This window comes from Thamnophis elegans, chromosome 2, assembly GCF_009769535.1.
Source record: "Thamnophis elegans isolate rThaEle1 chromosome 2, rThaEle1.pri, whole genome shotgun sequence".
NCBI lineage: Eukaryota > Metazoa > Chordata > Lepidosauria > Squamata > Colubridae > Thamnophis > Thamnophis elegans.
Window position 1 is genome coordinate 1,918,806 of NC_045542.1, and position 26,920 is coordinate 1,945,725.

At 42.9% G+C, this 26,920-nt stretch overlaps 1 protein-coding gene across 7 annotated transcripts in view; it reads right to left on the reverse strand.

Annotated features, from left to right (window-relative positions):
- Positions 1–26,920, reverse strand: part of NFIX (nuclear factor I X) — a 225,102-nt gene that overhangs the window by 5,570 nt on the left and 192,612 nt on the right. For 2 of the 7 annotated variants that reach the window (XM_032210626.1, XM_032210624.1), the window contains 3 exons: positions 20,725–20,900; positions 16,480–16,627; positions 13,435–13,528 (listed from right to left, as the gene is read on the reverse strand). The exons of 1 other annotated variant lie outside the window; for it this stretch is intronic. In XM_032210626.1, coding sequence (XP_032066517.1) covers positions 13,455–13,528; positions 16,480–16,627; positions 20,725–20,900 — 398 coding nt within the window. In that variant the 3' untranslated portion in view covers positions 13,435–13,454. The remainder of the gene's footprint in view (positions 1–13,434; positions 13,529–16,479; positions 16,628–20,724; positions 20,901–26,920) is intronic. 4 more of the 7 variants (XM_032210630.1, XM_032210628.1, XM_032210625.1 and 1 more) reach the window with 3 other exon arrangements.

Below are 26,920 nucleotides of genomic sequence, written 5' to 3' on the forward strand. Positions count from 1 at the left end.
TCTGTAATCCAGGTTCCTCAAAAATGGCTATGCCCTCAAGCCCAAGGGAGGGCCAGCTGATGTCATTAAGTGGGGCTCATTATTAGAAACCATCTTCTATGGCAGTGTTTCTCAACCTTGGCAACTTGAAGATGTCTGGACTTCAAGTCCCAGAATTCCCCAGCCAGCGAATGCATCAGTTGAGTCTCCTCTTTGTGACCTCCATCTTTGTGGAACAGCTGTCCTGCAGCTGTGTGAGGTCAGGCTCAAGAGCAGGCCTTGATTGTGAGTGTCTGCTGGTATATGTTTATTTGCATGTACATATATGACAGGGGAATTCAGAACATTCCTCTGACATGTGGATTGTAGGATAAGCGTGAGAGCCAACTGCTGGCAGAGGAGAGAGTCAAATCTGCAACCCTCAGATTCCCTTCCTCGACCCTGTTTGTCCATTTGGGACTAGAAAACCATTGCACTTGGACAAGGGTGCAGATTCGTGGCCTCACCAGCAGGTCTGTTATGGACTAACTCTGCTCCAGAAATCCTTGGGACGCTCTGTGAATCAACTGAGCATTACTATAGCAGATAGTAGAACAGCTTCAGGAGATTCTCTAGATCAAATTAATTATTTGGAACACAACTTCAGGTACTGCAGATCATGTGCCTAAATTCAATTGTTCTGGACTAATTGCACAGAAACCTGTTCCCTGCAACCATCTTCTATGCCAGTGTTTCTCAACCTTGGCAACTTGAAGATCTCTGGACTTCAAGTCCCAGAATTCCCCAGCCAGCGAATGCTGGCTGGGGAATTCTGGGACTTGAAGTCCAGACATCTTCAAGTTGCCAAGGTTGAGAAACACTGTTCTATGCTGTTTCCTTTCCTTCCCATCCTAGATCAGCAGCTATCTTCTCTCTCTGCTGGAATTGTCCCAAAGCAGCTAGGAGATTTAAAAAAATGGTTCCTTCTTCCAGCCTAGCCAGGATTGGGAGAAAAGCTGACAAATTATCGCATGAAATTTCTTCAGGCATGACATAAATTTCTCTGGTCTCTGGAAATTCAAAATCACTTCTGATTTGAAAAGCCAAGGGAGAGACAGAGGTACAGCACAATTTGCCCTCTAATGGTGAAGAGGGATGGAGCAGAAGCCACACTGTGGACACACGTGCCATCTGAATATGGAGACAACAGTGATGGGGCAGCAAATGAAGGAGGAAGGAAGAAGTGGCTGGATTTAAATAATTCAAATTTTCCAGAGGAGGAGGGGGGGGGGAAACAGCATTGAAAATGGCCACCAGGAGGGGCTGTATGTCCACTGTTGGGAAGATTGGACTTCTTCCATTCTCCAGCTTCCAGTCTCTCTGTTCCACACACAAACACCCTTCCGTCTCGGTTTTGCTTCTCTTAGGCACTGAACCACAGGCTGGCATCACAGACTGAAGCTTTCTCTTCGGGATGCAATATCCTGCGGTAACCGTGCTTGTTCGAAATCCCCACAGGCCTCAACAGATTTAGTATAGCAGGTACAGGAAGGGCCAACCTCATACGCTACATTTTTCAAAACCTGATGGACAGCAGATGCTCTTTAGTTATCAATCTCTCAATGGAGACTTTACTTTCTTCTCAGAGCAAATATTTGCTTCTAGCCCCCCCTTCACACGTGTCTCTCTCTCCCCCTTCTCTAGGATCAACTTTCTAAGTCCAGAATCCCCTCTCGAGATACATATTACTAGACATGGCTCTACTAAGATTGCTCCGGAAAAGAGAGGAGAAAGTAGGCATTTTACAAAGTTTGGCCCGGTTGATGAAAATCATACAGCTAAGACAAGCAGTGAAATATATTTGCCAGGTCCAGGTCCATTCTGTCCGCAATGAAAATACCATCCCTGCTTTGCTCAGGTTGGATATTGCACCCAAATTCCTGCTTTCCAAAGTTTATTTATTCGAGTAGGCACTGCTCCTTTTCACAATGCCTGTTTTCTCCAGCTCTTTTCGTTCCATATTTTCTCTCCCGTTCAGTCAATTGATATTCTTTGAATAAAATGAAGATGTCAATTCCTACACCCAAGTAAATCCATGCCAGCCAGTCAGATTCTTGACCACTGCTTATCATCATTAATTGCAGCCAATCAAATGAATTTCCCCCTAATATAAAGCTACCAACGGAAAGAGGTGTGGCAGTGATGTGAATTATATGGCAATGGTCAAATTACAGAATTAGAAATAGTCACCATTACCATCACCAGCCCCCAATATCTTCTAGTAGTGGAGTCAGTCATACAAATGAGAGATTTGGAAACAGTCAAAAGAAAAATAGCTCATTGACTGTTTCTGCTCCCTGATTGGTTGGAATCAGAGACTATATGCCTGGGAAACCAATCAGAATGTCGTTCTTCAGTAGCAAGCCACTCAGGAGTTGTCACTCCACTATGACAACATACTTGGCACTGAGGAATGAATCCAGATGTCCCTTCACATCAGAGCATCATTCAAATGCCTTGAGTTAATTTCTAGAGCTGCCTATTCTATCAGCCTACAACATACCTAATCTACTCTTGCCTCAAGTAAGACAGCATCAAAACAAGCTATACAGCATCCATTCGAATCTGTGAACCTTAAATGAATGTTGTTGGGTTATTCATGGACATCTGCCTTATCCCCCGAGCAACACTGAGTTATATCCTCTTGCTCCATACTGCTCTTAATCAAAAGGTTCCATTTCTTCCACATACGATGCACGGATTTTGTCTTTTAGATTAAATATTCCAGATATTGCTAGCAGAAACACAAGCTGAAGAGATAATTTTTATTGATGAATGTATTATATCCCCAAATTTCAGTTCATGGTCACCAGGGAAAGGGATAATAAAACTCTCACTCTCTTGCTCATTTGTGTCCTGGGGGAATAACAGAATAACAGTTGGAAGGGATCTTGGAGGTCTTCTAGTTCCCTCCCCCCCAAAGCAGGAAGACCCTATTCCATTCTGGACAAATGGTTGTCTTATTAAAAACCTCCAGTTAGGAGCACCCATTAATTCTGAAAGTAAGCAATTCCACTGGTTAATTGTTCTGTTAGGAAATTTCTCCTTAGTTCTAGATTGCTTCTCTCCTTGATTAGCTTCCGATCCATTGCTTCTTGTTCTGCCTTCTGTGCTTTGGAAAATGGGTGATCTCTTCTTTGTGGCAGCCCCTCAAACATTGGAACACCACTATCATATTGCCCCAAGTTTTTTTACTAGACTGCACATACCCATTCCTGCAACCGTTCTTCATATGTTTCAGCCTCCAGCCCCCTAATAATCTTTGTTACTCTTCTCTGCACTATTTCCAGGGTCTCAACGTTTTTATATTTTCTGGTGACCAAAACTGGATACAATATTCCAAGTATTGTGTTACCAAGACATTATAAAGTAGTACTAACACTTCACGTGATCTTGATTCTATCCCTCTATTAAGGCAGAGGATTGCATTGGCTTTTTTAGCAGCTGCAGCACACTGCTGGCCCATTTTTAAATGGGTCTATCAGAACAGCTAGATTCCTCTTGCAGATACAGCTATTGAGCCAGGTTCCACCTATACCTGTACATTGGAATTTTCTTGCCTAAGTGTAAAACCTTACTTTTCTCACCGTTGAATTTTGTTATATGGACCCAGTGTTCAAGTCCGTTGAGATCCTTCTGAAACTTAAGCTATCTTCTGGGATAGCAATAGCAATAGCAGTTAGACTTATATACCGCTTCATAGGGCTTTCAGCCCTTGCTAAGCGGTTTACAGAGTCAGCATATCGCCCCCAGAGTCTGAGTCCTCATTTCACCCACTCAGAAGGATGGAAGGCTGAGTCAACCTTGAGCCGGTGAGATTTGAACCGCCGAACTGCAGATAGCAGTCAGCTGAAGTGGCCTGCAGTGCTGCATTTAACCACTGCGCCACCTCGGCTCTTGGCTATTCTTTCAGTTTCGTGTCATGTGCAGATTTGATGAGTTCCCTTTCTATTCCCTCATCTAAATCATTTATAAAGATTACCACATCTTCAGTGAGTACTGGGTCCAAAACAGAACCTTGGAGTACTTACATGTAGATGCAGTTTCATTAAATACTTACTACTGAGTACAGTTTGTCAACCAGTTATGCTGTCTATCACACATTTTTCTAACTTACTAAGAAGTAGGTTGTGTTCTACTTTGTCAAATGCCTTATTGAAATGGAATATACTATGTCCATAGCATTTCACTGGAGCAGTGAATTTAGAAATTAGGGCCCTAATTTAGAATTAGTATCAATTCTAATGTATAAATTTAATATATTCTAATTTAGAAATTAGAATTTAGAAATCAGTGGACAAGTTAATTTAGAAACTTCTTTTATTTGTATATCATCATTAGAAACCAATGTTCAGGGACAGTCAATTAACTTACCGATGAAACTGAAATAAGTTCCTCGTGATTTGTTGCTGTTATTAAAATTTATATGGTGCTCAACCCCTAGTGATTTAGAAAAGGACTCCACCCCCTACTTTCTTTACTGCAGATTCTGGATGTTGAGACTCTAGAAAGTGTGTAGAGAAGAGCAATCAAGGTGATTAGGGGACTGGAGGCTAAAACATACGATGAACAGTTGCAGGAACTGGGCATGGCTAATCTAGTGAAGAGAAGGACCAGGGGAGACATGATAGCAGTTTTCCAATATTTGAGGAACTGCCACTGAGAGGAAGGGGTCAAGCTATTTTCCAAAGCAGCTGAAGGCCACACAAGAAATAATGGATGGAAACTGAACAAGGAGAGATTCAACCTGGAAATAAAGTTTCTGACAGTGAGAACAATTAACCAATGGAGCAGCCTGCCTTTGGAAGTTGTGGGAGCTTCATCACTGGAAGCTTTCAAGAAGAGACTGGACTGCCATCTATCAGAAATGGTGTAAGGTCTGCTGGGGGGGGTTGGGATAAACTAGATAACCTACAAGGTCCCCTCCAACTGTGTAAATCTGTATGTTTCTGTATGTATGTATTCTGTATCTGTATCCTCTAGGTCTATCTTGTGACCGGCATAATTTGAACTGTCAGCCCAGTTTAACGTTGCTGGTAAGAAAAACTCCATTGTTTGGATTTTGCATTGTTTCAAAATGATTTTTTTTTCTCAATTGAAAGGAAAATTGCAGAAAAAAATGTTTGAATAGCGCTCAGAGAAAATCCATGCCATGATGACACCACTACAGTGAGCTGTTCAGAGAAAATAAATCTGGAAAGGATTTTTCAAAGGCTGCTTGAAGCAAGAGGTAGAAATGGAGCTGGAGAAAAATGAAGTTTAAGGAGAGTTACTATGGCAGGACGGCAGATTTTCTTCTCTTTCTCCCACTTTGGTAGAATAATCTTTCTTTTGAAAAATATTTCCCTTTTGAAAATCATTTTCATTGGGCTGAAATATCCAGAGTAAAGAGTGGAAAATTGACTACTGTTTTCAGGAGGTTTCTTTTATGGTGGAGTCCTGTCTCTGATGCCACTTTATATATACTAAGCCCATTAAATATTTCAGGGAAGGTTTATCACTGTGGCACGACAAAACCGCGGTCCACTAAAGCGCGCCCGATTAAAGCGCGTCGCTGACGTCATCAGCAGCGCGACAACAGCGACCGCGGAGAAAAAAGGGCGCTTTAAAAAGCGCTTTGAAAGCAAGCCGATTCACGTTAAGGTAAGGTAGGTTTAGGTTTAGGGTTAGGGTTAGGGTTAGGTTAGGGTTAGGTTTAGGTTTAGGTTTAGGGTTAGGTTTAGGGTTAGGTTAAGGTTAGGGTTAGGGTTAGGGTTAGGGTTAGGTTAGGGTTAGGTTAAGGGTTAGGTTTAGGTTTAGGGTTAGGTTAAGGGTTAGGGTTAGGTTTAGTGTTAGGTTAAGGGTTAGGGGGTTAGGTTAGGGTTAGGTTTAGGTTAGGTTTAGGGTTAGGTTAGGGTTAGGTTAAGGGTTAGGGTTAGGGTTAGGTTAAGGGTTAGGTTAGGTTTAGGGTTGGTTAAGGGTTAGGGTTAGGGTTTAGTGTTAGGTTAGGGTTAGGTTTAGGGTTAGGTTAGGGTTAGGTTGGGGTTAGGTTTAGGTTTAGGGTTATTTTAACTTTAGCGCTCACAGTGTGCTTTTTTTGTCACGCTGTGATGACGTCAGGTACGCGGTTTCGTTGAGCGCTTTAGTCGACCGTGATTTTGTGGTGGAACCGTTTATCACAGCTCCTATTTCATAATCTTTTAGAAATGTCTTGGAGGAGGAGGAGGTGACAAGGTTAGTTCAACACCTCCTTGGATTTGCCACAAGTTTTGAATTCATGTCAAACTCAAAGCATTTTGAGTTTTCTTCTCAAAGCATTTGGAAGCACAGAATAAGTCAAGGGGTTCAGTAAGAAGAATGAAATTTCACACTGGGCTTTCACACATCCCTATCAACTGCCAGAGAACAATATAAGCATTTGATATTTGAGCTTTGCCTTGCTTATAATTGTCCAGTACAAATAATATCCTGGTAGATGTGATGTGGGCAGTACACCTGCCTCATTTGTACCTAAAGTCATAGGCCAGACCTCTATGAAAACATGGGTCAAGAGACACAAGGGTCATGGGTCAAGCTTTACTGATTCACCTGGCCTGCTCCCCCTTCTCTTCCCCTTCCCCTTCCCCTTCCCCCCTCCTCCTCCTCCTCCTCCTCCTCCTCCTCCTCCTCCTCCTCCTCCTCTTGATACCGCTAGGCTTGGTGCAAGAGCCGAGGTGGCACAGTGGTTAAATGCAGCACTGCAGGCTACTTCAGCTGACTGCAGTTCTGCAGTTCGGCTGTTCAAATCTCACCGGCTCAGGGTTGACTCAGCCTTCCATCCTTCCGAGGTGGGTAAAATAAGGACCCGGATTGTGTTGGGGGCGATATGCTGGCTCTGTAAACCGCTTAGAGAGGGCTGAAGCCCTATGAAGCGGTATAAAGTCTAATGCTATTGCTATGCTAACTGGTAGGCATTAGTAAGAATAACAGGATCGAGAGAGTCAGTTGAGTTATTTCTTTCATATGATGGTTCTTTCACTCAATAATTTCTGCCCATCCTACCCATTTATCAATTAATGGTCTATGGAGTCAAATACATATCAGCCCATTCTTATCCTCTTCTTGCACTATATACGTCTGCCATTTGCTGACTTGATGCAAATATCTCATTACAAAGATAGTGTGATTTGTGGACTACTTGCCATTTGGGGGGTTTAAGTTTTCGGATGTAGTGCACTATAATGTGTATAATAGTTATGCGTCATTCCCTGGGCAATGCCACACCATTGATTTGAGCTAATTTATAGCACTGGAAGAAGCTGACCATCTAATGATCTCCATCCACACTGGAGCTAGCACCGCCTTACCCTCTAAGCCAAATCAGGGTAGTGCTGGCTTCTGCATCACTGTTGGCATTAAATGAATATTTAACGACAATAATAAGAACAGGGTGTCTAGAAGCAAAGGTCCGTTGCACCTCATGGGACCTGCAGCTGTTCCTATGGGCAACAGCCAGAAGCCACAGCTGAGAGAGAGGGGGGGGGGAACTGGCAGCCACTGTGCTTCTCTCCTTCATCTCTCGCTCTTGCTCAATTCTGTCTGTCTTTTTCTTCCTCTCTTTTCTTCCTCCATCTGCCTGGATCCAGAGTTCAGAAAAGTCATTGGTTACTGTGGTAACATCTGCCCTCCCCTTGCCTTCCCCTAATAATACTACAGCCCAGCCAATGGAGCAGGGAATATTTCCCCCCCCCCACCCTCTGTACACACACAAAACATACATGCACACATTAAAGGGCTCTTGGCAAAGCTTGGAGCCCACCTGGCAGAGCTTTGGCTGGAGGAATATCTCAATGCGCCCCAATCATCTTAGTATGATAGGTCAGAGCAACTTCTTCCCACCAGCCGAATGACATTCTGAGATGGAAAGAAGCACATAGAGAAAGTAACGGGAGAACATTTGCAGACACGAGGGGAGAGGAAGAGGGGGGGGGCGGGGAAGGAGAGCAGAAGAAGAAATGAACAGTGAAGCAGAAAAAAGAGAAAGCAAGAAGTAGGGAAACTGCTAGCGGAAGTGCTCCTGCTAGTTCTGCGGCTGTGCTGGGCCCTGATCCAGCCTCACTCCGGACCATTGTTCCCCTGGCTGGCCCCCCCAAGTCCAAGTTCATCTGGGTGTGCATCATGTCTGGTTGCTCAGGGAAACCAGACGGGCCCGACGTGACACTGGTTATGGGCTGAGCAAGGGAGCAAAATCCCGTTCCTGTTCTGCTCTGCTCCTTCATTCACCACCAGGGAGCAATGGAGGCTAGGAAGGAAAGACGGATCACGCTGAGAGCTGCCTTATGTGGGACGGGAGGGATGGGGGGAAAATCATGTTGGACTTGGAATGTTCCCTCCCCGTGGCATTCAACTTTGCTGCTTTAACCTTCATACCATCAAGATTTTCCCTTCTAGCTGTGGCACTGGCACGATTAAAATTGCCCTAACTAATATAACAACCCAGACTTTTTATTCATGTGCAATCAAATGCAATTATTATTTAATCATTATAAGGTATTCTCTGCTGCACAGAAACTACAGATATGCAGGTCCATCCTTCCTTCCTTTCCTTCCTTCCTTCCTTCCTTCCTTCCTTCCTTCCTTCCTTCCTTCCTTCCTCCTCCCTCGCCCTGCCTTTTTCTACTCTGCTGAGAGGATGGTATGCTCTGCAAACTGGCGTGCCAATGACACACTTCATGGCAATCAACCTTAATATCACTGGTGCTGAGCCACACGCTCCTTCTCCCACCCATGTAAGTTTGAAAAGAGGGTCACCTTTCCCACCCCTACATTGTGCATTCTCTAAGCAACTTTATCTCATCGCAGAGCTAGCGCAGCCTATTAAAAACCAGGAGAACCAACAGCCCAGTTCTTCATTTCTTGGAAGCAATTTTATGAACTATTCCCCCCTCCTCCTCTAGATGTTTATTCCTCTCCCGTGTGTCTGTCAGGTTATATTGTTTCCCTTGTACAAGTAAATGCCATGTAGAGAAAGTTGGGATTTCTAGTTGCAGTGATTACGCATGACAAAAACTGTGCCCCATAATCTCAGTTTGCATTTTAAACCGCAAAAAATCAAAACCCTCCTTTTGTTCGCTAACGGATCGTACGAGTAACAGTGGAGCAAAGCTTCCCGGGCAGTCAGAAGTTGGTTTCAGGAATGGATTTCTGATCAAACGCTAACCTAGGAAGTCTGAAAGCTGGTAAGTTTCATCTTCCAGTGCTCAGCACAGTTGTCACACTGAGTGCAATAGTTTATTAGAGAATCTAAATGGCTACACAATTCTAGACTTGGAATTGGCCACTTTTCACCCTCATTTTTGCCGCAGAGAAAGGTCCAAATTTATATCTCACCACTCGATTCCTTTCTAGGAACTTCTCTTGGACACAATAAGGATGTGACTTGAAGCTTCTGTGGCTGCTGATATCAACAAAGAGGCATGGCAACCAGATTCCTTCTTTCTTTGTTTTCAAATGATATTTTTTTTGGAATAACCTTTTACTACAGACTACTATCTCCATCTCCATCTCTCTATCACTTCCATGGAGGTTCTCCTGTAAGTATGCAACTACTTTGCACAGTAATTTAGAGGATCAGTTAGTTGCTAGCCCACTGCCTCCAGCTTCTCATTCTATGGCTTTATAATTCCAGTGGGAGGTACCAAGAAACCCGCCAGATTATTCCCTTTTTATTCCCAGAAGGACACAGATTGGTGAACTGAGAGAAAACATAATAAACCAAAGTGTGTGGTAGGGCTTTACAATTGGAAAGTTGGAGGCTTATTTATTTATTATTAGACTTATATACCGCTTCATAGGCTTTCAGCCCTCTCTAAGCGTTTACAATTTTTTTTAGCAAATTGAGGTCAGCAACTTGCCCCCACAGTCTGGGTCCTCACTTCACCAACCTCGGAAGGATGGAAGGCTGAGTCGACCTTGAGCCGGTGAGATTAGAACCGCCGAACTGCAGATCACAGTCAGCTGAAGTGGCCTCTTCAGTACTGCTCCCTAACCACTGCGCCACCTCGGCTCTTAACTCAATTTTAAAAATGTCCAAGCTTTTTTCAAAAGGGAGGGTGGGGGATAAACACAATATGGATTGGGACAATGTGGGACAAAGTCCACACTCTTCAGTCATATGTGCATACTTAAGGAGAGTGGATTCTGGTAAGGTGAGTGGTTTGTGGGTAGGGGGGTCCCTCTCTATCCAGGAATTGTCATCTTTGGTCTTAAGATTAGGTGGCACTGCCTCAGAGAGACTCAGCGGATAACCTGAGGGTCCTCACGTCTCCTGCTAGAAGAGCCACGTGGCAGCCATGGCTACAAGGGGCCTTTGGTCAATATTGTGTTGTGCACTAGTTATGCCCATACATGGATAGGGAGGCTCTCTGCTCATGCCCTGGTCATCCCCCCATCTGAACTACTGCAATCTGCTCTACATGGGGCTATTCTTGAAAAGTATCTAGAACAGTGTTTCTCAACCTTGGCAACTTGAAGATGTCTGACTTCAAGTCCCAGAATTCCCCAGCCAGCATTCGCAGATCACAGTCAGCTAAAGTGGCCTGCAGTACTGCACCCTAACCACTGCACCACCTCGGCTCTTATATGCTGCAGACCTTGTCAGTTAAAGAAACTGGTGGATTTCGGAAGAGAGCCTTCTCTGCCATTGTTCCTACCCTATGGGGTATTCTGCCCCACTCTCCTGGCCTTGCAAAAATCAGTTAAAACAAGGTTCTGTGGACTTGCATGGGAAGCCCAAAGGAACACACAGCTGTGGAGTTAGTTGGTGCCATCGTGACCCGACAAATGGGCGCACGACAAAAGTGTGCCGACAAACCATTGCGCTAAAACCGCAACGTCATCAACGGCGACGTCATCAAACGTGACGTCTTCAACGCGTGTGACAACAGCGCGCCGACAGAAGTGGCGATTTAAGTTAAGGTTAGGGTTAGGGTTAGGTTTACAGCGCGCTTCTGTCCGCCGCGCTGTTTGTCGCCGCGCTTCAGCGCTCATTCGTCGCCGCGCTTTAGAACTCGCGGTTTTGTCACCGCGGTTAGTCGGGCGCGCTTTTGGTCGTTTGCCCTTTTGTCGGTGAACCGGTGCCATAAGTTGCCTTTGTCAGTAATTTTTGACAAAGTTTAATTACTCTTGCCTCCTTAAAACTAATTGAAAATTTTAATTCTACTGGTAACATTTTAATTTTTGTATTCTGTTTGATGTTTTGTTATACATGGAAATAAACAAAACCCTAATGCATAGATTTGGAAATAGCATCTTCAGGCATACCGATATATTGCTTGAATGCTTAGGAAACAATGGGATGTCAATTATTAAACAAAGTTAGCCTAATGGAAATAAGTTGGATGTCTGTTTCATTCTTTCCTTGAGATAAAGTACATTTTTATTTCTACTTAGGGGTAAACATAACTTGTTAATTATTTGAACTTGAATGTCTGTAGTTAACCTTATTACTACTACCAAATTATATCACATCATGAGTATTCTTTAAACAAATACTAGTTAATATTAACTGTCATTAATGTTGATGAAATTTATTCAAACACCATGAGAAAAAGTGAGGAACTGGAGAGATCCGTGACCCGTCAAAACCCGCGGCTCGACTAAACCGTGCCGAATTAAACCGCGTCGCTGACGTCATCACAGGGCTTAGGTTTAGGGGTAGGTTAAGGGTTAGGGTTAGGTTTAGGGTTAGGTTAAGGTTAGGATTAGGTTTAGGGTTAGGTTAAGGGTTAGGTTTAGGGTTAGGTTTAGGTTTAGGTTAGGTTAAGGGTTAGGTTTAGAGTTAGGTTAATGGTTAGGTTTAGGGTTAGTTTAGGGGGGGTTAGGTTTAGGTTAGGTGTGTAATTTTAGGGTTTAGGGTTACAGCGTGCTTCTGTCTCCGCGCTGTTGTCGCCCCTGTTGATGACGTCAGCGACGCGGTTTAGTCGGGCGCGGTTTAGTCGAGCGCGGTTCTGTGGTGAACCGGAGAGATCACATTCTTCTCTTGCCAATGCACAACGAGCTAAACTACGGTTTTGTATTATATGCGTTGGGCATGCCAAGTGATGATATATTCTTCCCAAAACTATCGAGAGTGGAAAAATTATGGGTACGTATGGGTGATAGTTATGATTAGTGCGCCTATACAACCTTTCTATACTCAGTTTGCATATAGGGAGTAAAATACATATCATGATCAACATGTTTTTTGCCATGTCAATGTAGACTAAACATTCTGCATCAGTTTCAAATCTGAAGCAGCAGCTTCAAATCTCTGCATCCCTACAAATGGCCACGGGAAAATTGAAATTACGGTGTTTGTTTCTTGATTCTGCAAGGGAAAAAGAGCCAAGGTGGCTCAGTGGTTAGGAGTGCAGTACTGCAGGCCACTTCAGCTGACTGTTATCTGCAGTTCAGCGGTTCTAATCTCACCGGCTCAGGGTTGACTCAGCCTTCCATCCTTCCGAGGTGGGTGAAATGAGGACCCGGATTGTTGTTGGGGGCGATATGCTGACTCTGTAAACCGCTTAGAGAGGGCTGAAAGCCCTATGAAGCGGCATATAAGTCTAACTGCTATTGCTAAAAATTAACTTCAGGGCTCTGCAGCTTTCCCTAAGTAGCAGAGAAGTGAAATTGACTGGCGTTTTGTCAATTTCTCCCTTCTATTTGGTAGGAAAGGAACGGCTGTAAAGTCACTGGGCCCTTGGCGGCCTTTTTTTTTTGGTGAAGTGCCAAGTGGATATGAGGAGATTATTGCTGCCACAGAATCTGAAGTGCTTATTCTTGTCAGCATATCAAATTGGCGTAAAGAAAGACAGTTGGTTTCTAAACTGCTTCTCAGGGTTGGAGCATGAAAACAATAGCAGTGTGGGTGTCCCTGCGGAGCCGCCTTGAGCCATGCTCCGTTCCATTCCATGGTGAGAACAAACGAACAGTAATACATCGCATCTTCAGAGACAGTGACCTGCCCAAAAGCACCCAAGGAACATCGTTGGGCAGAGTGGTGGATCTTCCCCGTCCCCACCCTGCTGTCACTGAAATATATTCCTTTGGGAATCTTTTCAAATTCCATCTTAGGCTGAGAAGCATGAGCCAAAGACCCTCTCCGAAACTCAGTTTCTTGTGTGAAAAATGAAGGCCATAATTTCTGAAACATGACTGTCTTTCGACAATCCCCCACCCCACCCCCAAGAGTTCTGCTGTAAATTCTGGATTTTATGGCACACCCCATGAGTAAATACTTAGATCCCTAATATTTAGTCCTGGTTTTTATTCTGCAACTGAACTCTCTCTTATTCATAGAGGTGATTCCACATGCATCCCTCCAACAAAGCCATTCCCCTCCTCCCCTTCCCACACAAGGCAAGCTACATTTGGGCTACTGTAGCACATAAGACCCCCTGCGAAGCTGTTTCCCCCTACCTGAGATTGCTGGGGGATGTTTAGAAAGTTGCCGTCCCGGGGTCCGATGCCGACAAACCGTTGGCAGAGGAGGAGGAGCCTGCCGCTGAGAATGCTAGAGGGGAAAGAGATGTCAGGCCGTTAGGGCCACTGGGTGAGGCTGATGGCATTGATGGAAACGGGTGGGGGGGGGGCATGCAGGCCCCCGTCAGGTGAGACTCAAGGTAGCAAAATCCAAAGGGGAAAAAAAATATGGCCACCACCTTTTCCTCCCCAGAACGCCCTCTTGTCAATGAACACAGAAGAATGGAACAGCCAGGTCCTTAGTTGTCAGTGGGACGTCTTTGAACGACGGTCAATACTTTCGTTTTTCTTTGAGATACAGGAATTTAAAGGATATTGACAGAAAAAGCCAGCTTTGCTACAGGAGCAATCCCAACAACTCGATGGAGACTTCCATAAAAATCATACATAGCATCTCCTGGGCCTTTATTTGGGGGAAATTGCATTCTTTATTATACAGGAGTGAGATGAATACTGGGGAGAACCTGGCTTTTGTTCCATAAACCTCATTTCTCTTGGGCATGTTATTTCTTTCTGGGTATAGATCCAAAGCCTTCATTTTTCTGGCCTAGTTTTCTCTGCACTCCTGGAGGAGGCTGGGGCTTCTGTGTTATAACCACTATTGGTAGACTCGGGCAGACCTCCTACCCATTTGTAGGAAAGATGGCATTCCAGAACATGCCCATGTATGGGCCTGCCAGGAGATGGAGTCTTTAGGTCTGCATGCCTCTCCTGGGCACAGCACTGTGTGCCAGGAATAACTAAGCTCAGCTCTTTGGTATTTAGTTGGTGGCAGAAGAAGGCAGAGCTCTAGATGAAGCTACACAAGGGGCAGGGAATGGATATGGAAGATTCCCTCGGCCCAAGCTCATCTCTGATTTGGAAACCTGTCTGGGGCTGTGAAATATTGTAAATGTTATCTAGAGGTACTACAAGCCTCGTGGTAATATATACACATACACAGAGAGGAGTACATGAAAAGAGCCAGGTATGGCATTTCACTTTTACACTACTAAGCCTTTGATCATAATAGTACTCAACACTCAAAGCTGATTTCTCCACTGCCCAACCTAACAGGACATTGATGGGAAGGCAGAAGCCCTTCTATGGTGAGTTTAAGACCTGACGTCAGGATTTGGCTATAGGAATCGAATGGCTTTTGCTAGCCTGTAATCAATTTACATCACATACTCTCTGGTTCTCAATGGGACACTGGAAGCCTACGGACTAGATTTCTGTTGGTTGACCTCCAGCTACCAAAAGGGATGAAGAGGTGAGCTACACAAGAGATGAGGCCCACATGGGGAATCTGTTACTGGGCTGTTTCCAGGATGTTACTGGGTTATATTACTGGACAGGAGTTGAATTTACTGGTCTCTGTTAAAAATGAACAATATGGGCTTATGTAAGAAAGATATTTTAAACCTTTTCCTACATATAAGGAGGTTGTTGTTGTTGTTTCCAAGAAGGGAGAGCATTCAAATATTAATAAATTTGAGACAAACAATTATTCTTATTTATATTCATCATTAACACCAACACCTTACTGGCAATCTGATATAGCTCAGAGCAGCATTAATACTTTATACTGGTCCTGCTGATCATGCATATCAGTTCTTAATGAGAGCTGGGGTGAGTTTCAAACTTAGAAGCAGCTGCAGGACTCCGTTTCCTTCTGAAACCTTTGTTAGCCATCTTATGAGAGTAGGAAGATGGCCATCAGCTCCATAATTTTCCTTGATGTCTATGGCTTGTCACCACCCCTTCCTTCTTATTCGCACTCCCTCCCATAAATTATCGTAAATTTAATGAAGAGTATGAACAATGTGAGAGTGAGTAATGCCATGAGCACAGATGTAGAAAAGAAAAGCAAAAGAAAGGAGGGAAGGAGAAAAAGCAAAAAAAGAAAATGACACTGTAGCCAATCCTTATCTCCAAAGGGACTCTTTGAAGCCAAGAAAGACGGTCGTAATTACTTCATTGGAGCTCCAGAAGTTTTAACTTCCACCCCATTTTTAATCAATCTGGTAGGATTCCCATTTCTAGGATGGAGATAGGCTTCAAATTGCATAATGCCACCACTCTTCGCCAGGAGATACCCGCCTTTCTAAAAGAGGGAACAGAAGATCTAGATTTCTGATCTACTTGCTCCCACTCAAATGTCTGGGTTCTATTTATCATCAACATCAAGGCCATTTTCTGGAACTTCTGTTTCCCAATGTCTCTTCCTTCTCCCTTCCTTCCATCAGATTACCCTTTCCTGAGAAAGCACAGACCACAATTTGGGGTGATGGGAGAAAGCTACTATGGATCTTAGTGAGAATTTATATTCGAAGCATCATTAATATCCATAAACACAACTCTTCCTCGCATTACAAAACTCAAATTTCTCTCAATATTGCTTATTCTCAGAATTATCTATGGTTTATTTTTCTCCTTTGGAAAAAAAAGTTCCCCAAATTTACCAAGAAGCCACCATGGCAACCAACGATATAATGAAAAATAAAAAAAAACAAAAAACAAAAATAAACGTGTTGGAGTTGGGCAGCTACTGCATCTTTAAACGCTGGGGAATGGGATGGAAGGTGTAGAGGGATAATGGCAGCTAAGGAAAGGGGTCAGATGGGGTGTTTAAACCTTAAAAAATAATCACAAAGCACAAAGACTTGATGATGACAAGATGGTGCCCCAAGCCCACCTTCTGAATCTGCCAGTTGCTTACAGCTTCTTTTTCTCCTCTCATTCCCATTTGTCTATATTCAATTCACCTTTTCCCCCCCCTTTCTTCTTCTTCTTCTCCTTTGTGCCTCGTTTCTCCCGCATTTTTACTGCGCGTATTCTTTGCTTTCCTTTCCACTGCCACCTTTTAATCCTGTTCCTCCTGCTCTCCTTATTATCATTTATTTCTGCCTCGCTTGGCATCTAGTGAGGGCCCTGGGGTGGGAAATGGAGACTAGGTTCCATTTTGCTTTGTGGTTTTGGGTTACGCTTGGGTCCACTTACAGGGTGACGTTGGTGTCGGCGCTCCGCCCTCTGGGTTAGTGCTGGTGGATTTTGTATCAGGCATTGGAAGGGGCACTGGTCTGGCCACGGGTGGAGGTGGCGGCAGCAAAAATGACCCCGTGACTTTGCCCTGGCCGCTACCGTTAGGCTGCGAACAACATAAATACAGTGATGCGTGAACGAGACAAGGCAACGTTAAAGATGCAGTATCTGCTGGCGGCTCTTGGGGCAGAGAAGTGGAGGGGCTTTGATTTGATTCAAAATACCCATTTTTCGCCCCCTTCTTTCTTCTTAAAAATCATACTTCCGCTTTATATCTTCCCCCCTTACCGCCCTCAAACATTTCCCACATCAAACATTTCCCATCTCCTCAATCTCTTCCTTTCAGATGTGTCTGTCCTATTTTTCTTATTACAAGTTATGCCGGAGTCATTATCAAGGGGTTGCCTTTGTTCCCACGGAATAAGCAGGGCTGAAGAATGACTACTTCATTGAGATAACAAACCAATGACTTGTGGAATTATTCATCATCTCTGAAAATGTCTTATTAATGCAAAAGCAACCACTATTGTGAGGTATGGGCTGTATTCCTCTGGTTAGATTGGCTGCACCCAAGGACACGTCCCTCCACCTAGTCTTTGTGGATCTGTCGATTTCAATGCCTAATTGAATGAACCTATAGGAAAATATCTATGCACTGTCCACATAGAGCCTGAGTTATATTCATTATTAATGACTATTCTTTTCCCCCCAGCAAAACGCCCACCATGGATCTAAAAAAAAAAGGATGAATCTAGTTCTTAGAAATGAGCGCAGGATATTATGGTGGGTACTCAGATTTATTTGGATTCTGTAACATTTTAAAATATGATTGCTATTACTACTACTATTAATATCAAAATTTGAAAACAAACAAATGGAAAGAATCAAGAGTGGTACACCAATTGTTACTGGGGAACTAGACCGCAAGAACTTGGAAAGAATTTGAATTGCTGGAATTTGAAACAATTTCTGACACCTCAAACAGCAGCATTGACGGAAACCTCAGAATTAGATACTGTATTTACAATTCCCAAATTCTTGGGGAGACCTTGAGTTTTGAGACAATAAAATATATTTGGCTGTGATAGACAAATCAGTGGAATAATAACTTAAAGTCAATTGTATCACAGAACTTATGAGTTTGGATTAGTAGAACATATTTAATTTTGATTATTCAAGTCTCAAAGCTAGGAGCTTTGGGGCAATTATTTCCTTGTATTGGTTCCTCCCTGCCATGTGCAGTCTGTAAGAAGCAACAGTTTTTCTATTTGGGTTCTGTAGCAAACAAAATCCATGAAAGGATATTACACTAATAATTAGGACTTTGCAGACGTGTGCAAGGAGGTGGGGATTATTTTGTGATTTTAGAATTAGAACAGAAGAGATCTGGAAGGGACCTTGGAGGTCTTCTAGTTCAGCCCTCTGCTCAAGCAGGAGAATTTATACAATCTCAAACAAGAGACATTTCTGAAGGCAAGCTGTTGGGGATTTTACCAGCTCCTGAACAACCAAGAAGCCACACTTAATGTGTTCCTGTGATTTTTCTGCAATCAATCTACTTGTTCCCAAACTTCATGCAGTTTGTAAACCATTGCCTTCCCAAGCTTGGTCAAAGTCCTCAGAGGATTCAGAAGCAGAAACATCTAGATTTTTGATGGCAGATTAATGCTCTACAAACCAGGAACCAACATAAAATTCAATCATTACTTAAGTCTAAGAATGACAATCAAGTACCAGAAGCCATCAACATCCAGTTTTACTAACATCTCTACAGTTTGATCTCTGGAATTACTTTACTCTTAGAGCAGTGGGTGAGATTTAAGCCAGGATAATTATCCTGAGTAGTACGCTATGCTGGCGTTAATAACAAAGCATGGTAAGGAACCTTAATGAGTCTGTCGTTTTTTATCTTAGATGGGCCTGGCTGAAGGCTCTTCTTCTCCTGAGGCTTAATGCCAGCTGATCTGCTTTCATACTGTCTTATTATCCTACAATTGCCATTTTGGATTCATTTATTTCTTGTGGGTAAATCATCAATATTATGGTAAGACTTCATTGAATTATTTTATGTGCTGTCCTTCTGAGTTTTTTTTTTTTTTTAAAGAACTACTTTGTAATTTTTGGAGGGAGCAGTACTATAAAATACTTTTGCACCATCATCAAACTTTCCACTTTCGACAGGAAATTCACTGCTGAGGCTTTTCAGGCTGAGTGGTTTTTAAAAAAGCTGCTTGTTTGAAATTTCAGTTTATGCCATTGTATCCTGTTCAGTGAAACTGTAGACAAATTATGAATAAGAAATTACAGATCTGTGTGTATGTAAAAGGACTGGTTTCTAGTGACTAGTGAAATATTGTATTGTAACATAAAGGAAAGAAAAATCAAGGATCCAGAAATTCAGTACATTCATAATCTGGACAGGGAAAAAAGCTAATTAAAAAAAGGGCCAGTTCATAACTGTTCTTTTAATCACACTGATCAGGAAACAATAGGCTAACAACTGTCATGAAAAGGAAACTTCTACAAGACATTTTGCAATAGGACTTACTGATGCATCAATATTTTAGAAAAAACCCTGGCCATGGATTACAATAAAACAAAAAACAGCAGCAAACAGTAATTTCTCGTAGGATTTTAACCACTCCTGACTTTCTTGCCCTCTAAAGAAATAGAGGCGATAGCTATTGTTCCCACGAAGCCACAGTTAACAAATTCCAATGTTTCAACTGCGATCCATCAACTTGCTCCCCTGGATTTTTGCAATTTGATTCATTTATTACAATAATTTGTCCGCAGCCTACTTGTCGGGCTCAAGGTGGCTTACCATATTAAATGGTTTGTATACCACCGGCACTAAATTGCTTTAGAAACAGAAGCTACTGTGGCCTAATACTTTCATCTCTCATGGGGGGGAATGGTGTTAAAGATAAATAATGGTTCTCTTTCGAGACTCTTTGTCAGCTCACAGAGGCTGGCTACAAAGGGATTCTTGGGGAGGTGTGTATGCTTGTTTTTGTAACATCAGAACCTTGAATTATTATCTATCAGGTCACGAAGCGGGGAGGTGTTGCCTTTCAACAGGAGTGCTCAAACATATTGTTGAGAGTATATTAAAAGCAACATTTAAGTACAATCCAATATACTTAGGTAAGTTGGAATCAAAAGTGATTGTAAAAAAGTTACCCATGCCTCAACATTTAATATTTAAGTTTATTGATTTTCCTATTTCTTCCCCAAAATATAACTAAAGATCATAAACTTCAAAACTCTAGGGCAGTGGTTCCCAAACTTGGCAACTTTAAGACTTGTGGACTTCAACTCCCAGAATTCTCCAGCCAGCTGTGGTTCCCAAACTTGGCAACTTTAAGACTTGTGGACTTCAACTCCCAGAATTCTCCAGCCAGAGTTGAAGTCCACAAGTCTTAAAGTTGCCAAGTTTGGGAACCACTGCCCTAGGATGTTCTGAAAAATTCTCATTTCGAGCTTTATAAGTTCTTTTCCAACGTTGCAAAGCCTAACGTCTTTGGATCCTGCCATTCACGTCACTTTCACAAATGTCACAAAGGTAAAACATTCTAGAATGTGCTCAGTGCAACCCTCAGGGATTCTCTTTTGTTCGGGAGCTCTGAGGAACTTCAATCCCTTCAGAAACTTATTTGGGAAAAAAAAGGGGTGCAGACAGAATTGGGGTAGAGAAATCGGATGATAGGGGAAGTAAAGCCTGACCAATGGGCTTATACCTGCCCGTTCTGTAGAAGTCAGTTTCCACCTGAGGTCAAACAGAAGAGAAGGTTCTCTTTTGAAGAGGCTGCATCTCTCTCTCGTCTATCCTTTCTACAAGACATTCCGGCTGCCCTGAAATTAGTTTTCTTCAGCCTGAATGTTGGGCTTTGCAATTCAGTCTAATTTCTGAGGTAAAGGTAAGGTGTCGAGAGCAAGCCAGGATCAGCCAGACAGTTCTTTTAAGGAAAAAAGGCCAATTCTGCCAGACTCAAAGGACTAGTTAATACTGCTTACTGTACCACATATTCCCCTATGCCTTTAACAGGCAGTCAGGCAAGCAGGCAGGCAGGCAGGCAGGCAGGCAGGCAGGCAGGCAGTGTTTGGGAGGGAGACAGAGAGGGAGAAGAGGCAGAAAAGGCTGTAAAGGCAGGATTCTGGTGGACTGGCCGGCATCCCTGGGCTAAGGTGTGAGGCTCTTACCTGCCCGGAGCCCTGGCCTGAGCCATCCGAGCATACAAACTGCACAAATTCCTTCAGCGAGTCCTGGCCGTGGTGGTGGTGGTAGCGGATGGTCGGGTGTGTGAAGTAGGGGCTGGACTGTTGGATGATGGAGGTTGACGGGAAGTGCAGGGCCGACGCTGTGGCACGGGGGCTTCCTGGAGAGTGTAAGGACAGATGGATAGAAAGAGAGAGAGAAGCACAGAGAGAGAGAAAGAGTGAGAGAGTGACAGAAAGAGATGTCAGTAACAACCCCCATGCCATGCTGCTTCCACAGCCCAACAAGCTACCTATACCATAAAAGGCCTCTGCCGAAAAAAATTACCCCCATGTTCTTATTTTCAAGGCTGTTTCAATTAAGGATTGTCACAATCCCAACAAGGAGAGGTAGTTTCTCTTTTTTCAAAAGAGGTTAGCATTTGCAAAAGATGTGCAGGCAGTTTTTGAGCTGCATGCACTATACATCCGGAATTAGCAAAAACCAACTATGTATCATGCACATATACATGCAGTAAAAAATGGGGTATACATTTGCTTCTGAACATGTATTTATACCTCTGACATTTTTACTAAATCTTATTGATGTCCCCTGCCTCATTTCCTATGTACTTTATTTCAGAGTAGCAACCGAATCAAAATGAAGTACGATCACCTATATTTTCTTACATTTATATCTTATTACTATGCTCTCATCGATTTCTTTCTTCTTTTGAATGCCTCCCTTCTACTCCCGTCTTCAAATTCATGAATAACCCAACTTTTTCTCTTAAACTGTTCTATGTACATTAAACAACTTCTAACTGACCCAAGTGTAAAAGGGCAAAAGGGTGTAACATATTCCTCTCTTTGGGAAGTACTGGCCATTGTAGAATGGAAAGGGAAGAGGGAAATCAGCCAAGAAACCAGCTGTTGTGTACTGGAGATTGACTCTCTCCTACTGTATGTGGCTGAAGTCCCTCCTACACAGACTTATACACTAGGCAGATGGCGGAAATTGGAATAGGGAATCAGGACGAGAGCAAAGCAGATATTCATAACAATGAAATATAGGCTATACTGGGTAACTTAGAAGGAGGGTAAGAAATTAAGCATATAGAAAAGGGGAATGAGCTGTAATTCTTTCATTAATTTAGACCCAATTTCCAATTAGACTAGCTTAGACTGACTGAACAATTGTAAGGGAAATCCAGAGATTAGAACAAACTGTGTTGTTGTTTTCAGAGGTGATAACTGTCAGGGCTGCAAAAGCAAAGTGTATTTGTTGGACAATTCTTTGCATAGGAAAATTAATCAGAACCTTCTTGCTCTGAACTAGATAATGACAGAACTAGAGAATATGAAATCAGGACTGAAGTCAGCACTGACGTTAATGAGTACAGGCAGTCCTCAACTTATGACCACAACTGAGCTCAACATTTCTGTCGCTAAGTGAGATAGATGTTACGTTTACCCCATTTTACCACCTTCCTTGCCACAGTTAAGTGAATCACTGCTGTTATTAAATTAGTATCAATAGCACATATACCATTTCACAGTGCTTTCCAGCCCTCTCTAAGCGGTTTACAGAGTCAGCCTCTTGCCCCCCAACAACAATCTGGATCCTCATTTTACTGACCTCGGAAGGATGGAAGGCTGAGTCAACTTTGAGCCGTTGAGAATCGAACTCCTGGCAGTCAGCAGTGAGTTAGCCTGTAATCAGAGGTGGGTTGCTCCCGGTTCGGCCCAGATTGTGCAAACCAGTAGTAGGGGCCGCGGGAAGCTCCGCCCACCCACCCAGATGCTTCTGGGTGTACACATGCATGCCCGTGGGAACCGGTAATAAAAAAAATTAGCAACCCACCACTGCCTGCAGTGCTGCATTCTAACCACTGTGCCATCTTGGCTCTTAGTAACATGGTTGTTAAGTGAATCTGGCTCCCCCATTGCTTGTCAGAAAGGTGATCACATGTCCCCAGGACACTGCAACTGTCATAAATGAGTCAGTTGCCAAGCGTCTGAATTTTGACCACAGGACTTAAGGATACTGCAACATCCATAAGTATGAAAAATGACCGTAAGCCACTTTCTTTTCCAGTGCTGTTGTAACTCTGAACAGCCACTAAATGAATATTGTAAGTCGAGGATTACCTGTAGAGGCACTCTGCTGCTATAACTATGTCTGAGTAGAATGTAAGCCTTCCATAAAATAGTATTGGTGCCCTTTAAAAAATAACTGCCTTGTTTAATTATTGTGTCTTTTAGCTAATGGCTTCCATCCAAGCTTGGGATCAACTGGATCTAATGCAGTGCTTCTCAACCGTGGCAACTTGAAGATGTCCGGACTTCAACTCCCAGAATTCCCCAGCCAGCGAATGCTGGCTGGGGAATTCTGGGAGTTGAAGTCCGGACATCTTCAAGTTACCAAGGTTGGGAAACACTGATCTAATGTATACTTCAAATGGCAGGTTTTGCCTAACACTTGACCTATTTTAGCTTACATCTGCTTCCTTTAATATGCCTTTTCTTCTTTCTGTAATATAGATTACACAATTCTTTAAACCCATTACCTGGAGTCCTGTACTGCCTACTCCTTGAAAAGCTGCTTATTATCTTAATAAAAGCTGTCACTTGCTGTCTGAGAACTTACAAGACAAGAGAAGAGAGAAAATCAGCCCTGCCACAATAAATTCTTCTGTTCGATCACCAAAGTAGTAGCAATAGCAATAGCAATAGCAGTAGACTTATATACCGCTTCATAGGCCTTTCAGGCCTCTCTAAGCGGTTTACAGAGAGTCAGCATATCGCCCCCAACAACAATCCGGGTCCTCATTTCACCCACCTCGGAAGGATGGAAGGCTGAGTCAACCCTGAGCCGGTGAGATTAGCAATAGCAATAGCAGTTAGACTTATATACCGCTTCATAGGGCTTTCAGCCCTCTCTAAGCGGTTTACAGAGTCAGCATATCGCCCCCAACAACAATCCGGGTCCTCATTTTACCCACCTCGGAAGGATGGAAGGCTGAGTCAACCCTGAGCCGGTGAGATTTGAACCGCTGACCTGCTGATCTAGCAGTAGCCTGCAGTGCTGCATTTAACCACTGCGCCACCTTGGCTCTTAGTATTATACTATGGGCTCGTACAAGGTGGAGGCTTGGTAGAGACTCAAGCAAGTAATGGCCTCTCTTCGGGTTCCACCACAAAACTGCGCTCGACTAAACCGCGTCCGACTAAACCGCGTAGCTGACATCATCAACAGGGCGACAACAGCGCGGAGACAGAAGCACGCTGTAAACCCTAAACCTAAAATTAACCCCTAAACCTAAACCTAACCCCCCTAAACCTAATCCTAAACCTAACCCTAAACCTAACCCTAACCCTAACCTAACCCTAACCCTAACCCTAACCCTAATCCTAACCCTTAACCTAACCCTAAACCTAACCCTAACCCTTAACCTAACCCTAAACCTAACGCTAACCCTTAACCTAACCCTAAACCTAACCCTAACCCTTAACCTAACCCTAAACCTAACGCTAACCCTTAACCTAACCCTAAACCTAACGCTAACCCTTAACCTAACCCTAAACCTAACCCTAAAGCTAACCCTAAACCTAACCCTTATCTTAAGTTGAATCGGCTTGCTTTCAAAGCGCTATTTAAAGCGCCCTTCTTTCTCCGCGCTTGCTGTTGTTGCCTTGTTGATGATGTCAGCGACGCGGTTTAATCGGGCGCGGCTTAGTCGAGCGCGGTTTTGACGGGTCACGCTCTCTTCGAACATACCACTGACCTAGTTCTCACAAAGCAACTTCATCTTCATAAGTCCTACATCTCTCTGACAAATGCACTTCGAGTGGCACTAGGTTTAACCATGATATTTCCTCTTTAACTGCCATCCAAAACACAGACAAGCAAGACAAGCCTACTAATGTTTAAAATGTTAGTAGTCTGCTTACAAAGCTTGTTTGATGCTTGAGGGCAAGCCAATTGACAGTGCAGCTTAGTGGCTTATCTAGAGAAGAGGCTGGAGGAATATATTCTAAACTTGCTTGTTCTATTCCTTACCTGAATCACCTCATCAGATATGTTATATTTCTTCCCTCCCTCTACTGCACACACACGTGCAACTTCTATAGTTCTGTACAAAACAGCTGACATTGCAGTACATCACTGTAAGTGATATAAAGTCACTATTAATCAGAACCCAAAACATCATCCTAAGAAAAGCCAGACACCGAAAACTGTTACTGCATCCTTAAACTTCAAACTTTATGCTTATGGTTGATTACAAAAAATATAACTAAATATCTCCAGCGTATAAACCTGTATCATGGTTCTTCCTAAACACTAGTCACAGGCATTAGTAAATAACACTTAAAGAGATTCTCTGCTCATTTGATCTAAGCATACAGAGTTAAAATACCTTGGCTGAAGGCTGAATATGCTATGACCTAAACACAGAAGCAGTCAAGGAAGCTATAGCCTGTTCTTCAAGAAATTGAAGAAATTGGGGGGTGGCGCAAAGGTTCATGGGTTAGGTGTTGGGCTCGACACTCAAGGGTCACACAATGGGGTGAGCTTCTGTTCTTGTCCCAAGCTCCTGACCACCTAGCAGCTTGAAAGCATGCAAATGCAAGTAGATACATAGGTACCACTTCAGTGGAGAGAAAACAGCGCTTCGTGAAATCATGTTGGACACATGACCACAGAAATATCTTAGGATAGTGCTGGCTCGCTGGCCCTTGAAATGGAGATGAGTACCGCCCCCTATAGTCGGTTATGACTAGCAGAGTAAAATCCACAGGGATTCCTTCCTTTCCTCTTTCCTTCATGAAATTATTGCATTTATTTTGGAAATGCATATTTCTTTATGAACCTACCTGTACAATGAAAAAAAATCTTTAGATGTCTTTCTTTGAATGACCTCACTGTCACAAAAAAATGGCAGATAGAAGACAAATCTATTGTTTTTTTCTGTGCTGGCACCTTAGTGTTTCTGAAGTCCTATGGTTCTCTGCCTGTTCTGATGGGATTTTAACACCACGGGAAAAAAATCTTTTAAAATCCCCTAAGCGTTTTAAACTGGTATTTTTTTCCTCCAATGATTGGACTTCATTACATTTTCCCATCTGCTGTTTTCATTTTAATGCTGTTATTTTATGATATGCATTTTATTACTTTTGTTGTACTATTTATTTCTATTTTCATTACAAGACCACCCTGTTAAAGTGACTTAGAAGGGCAACATATAAATAACAAAAATAAAAATAATAAAAATAATTTTAGAAGTGAAATAAGTGCAGCCATTCAGGCTCCACACCGATTCTCAAAATATACCAAAAATAAGGGCTTTTAAAAGATTTTAAGAAATGTACTGAAAATACATTCGTCATTTTCACTTTCATGGGGCTTAGGGTTCTACTTCAATTTCAAGCACACCTCAGAGTAGCAAGGATACGTATTTCAGCTTGAAACAATAAGCCACTAGAAATCTGACAACTCTCAATGTATCAAATGTAGTGTGTAGGTTAGATTTGCCCCTTTTAGATATAATCTTTAAATATTCTAGTTTTTTTAATGAAATATTTAAATGTAGCAATAGCAGTTAGACTTCTATACCACTGCCCCTATCTCGAATGGTATGATTGTTGTGCTTTTAAATTATGAACTGTTTTGTGTTGTTGTCAAATTGTTTGTATCCCCCCCTTCCCTTGTTTTGAGTTGTGAGCCGCCCTGAGTCCCCCTTGGGGGAAAAGGGCGGCATACAAATGAAATAAACAAACAAACATAAACTTCATAGGGCTTTCAGCCCTCTCTAAGCGGTTTACAGAGTCAGCATATTGCCCCCACAGTCTGGGTCCTCATTTCACCCACCTCGGAAGGATGGAAGGCTGAGTCAACCCTGAGCCGGTGAGATTAGAACCGCTGAACTGCAGATAGCAGTCAGCTGAAGTGGCCTGCAGTACTGCACTCTAACCACTGCGCCACCTCGTAGTTGTCAATTCATTCTGAAGCCTCCTTTTCCAAAGCATTTGAAGATATATATTTATTTATTAAACTGGATCTCAGTCCATCTATGCACCGCTATCAATTCAAGCCTGGCGCTGCGGCTTCCCAATTAATCAGATTTATCAAAACGTTCCTCTTTATATGCCATCTTAAGGATAATCCCTCGAGAATGCAGTTTGCAATCAACGCGTTAAG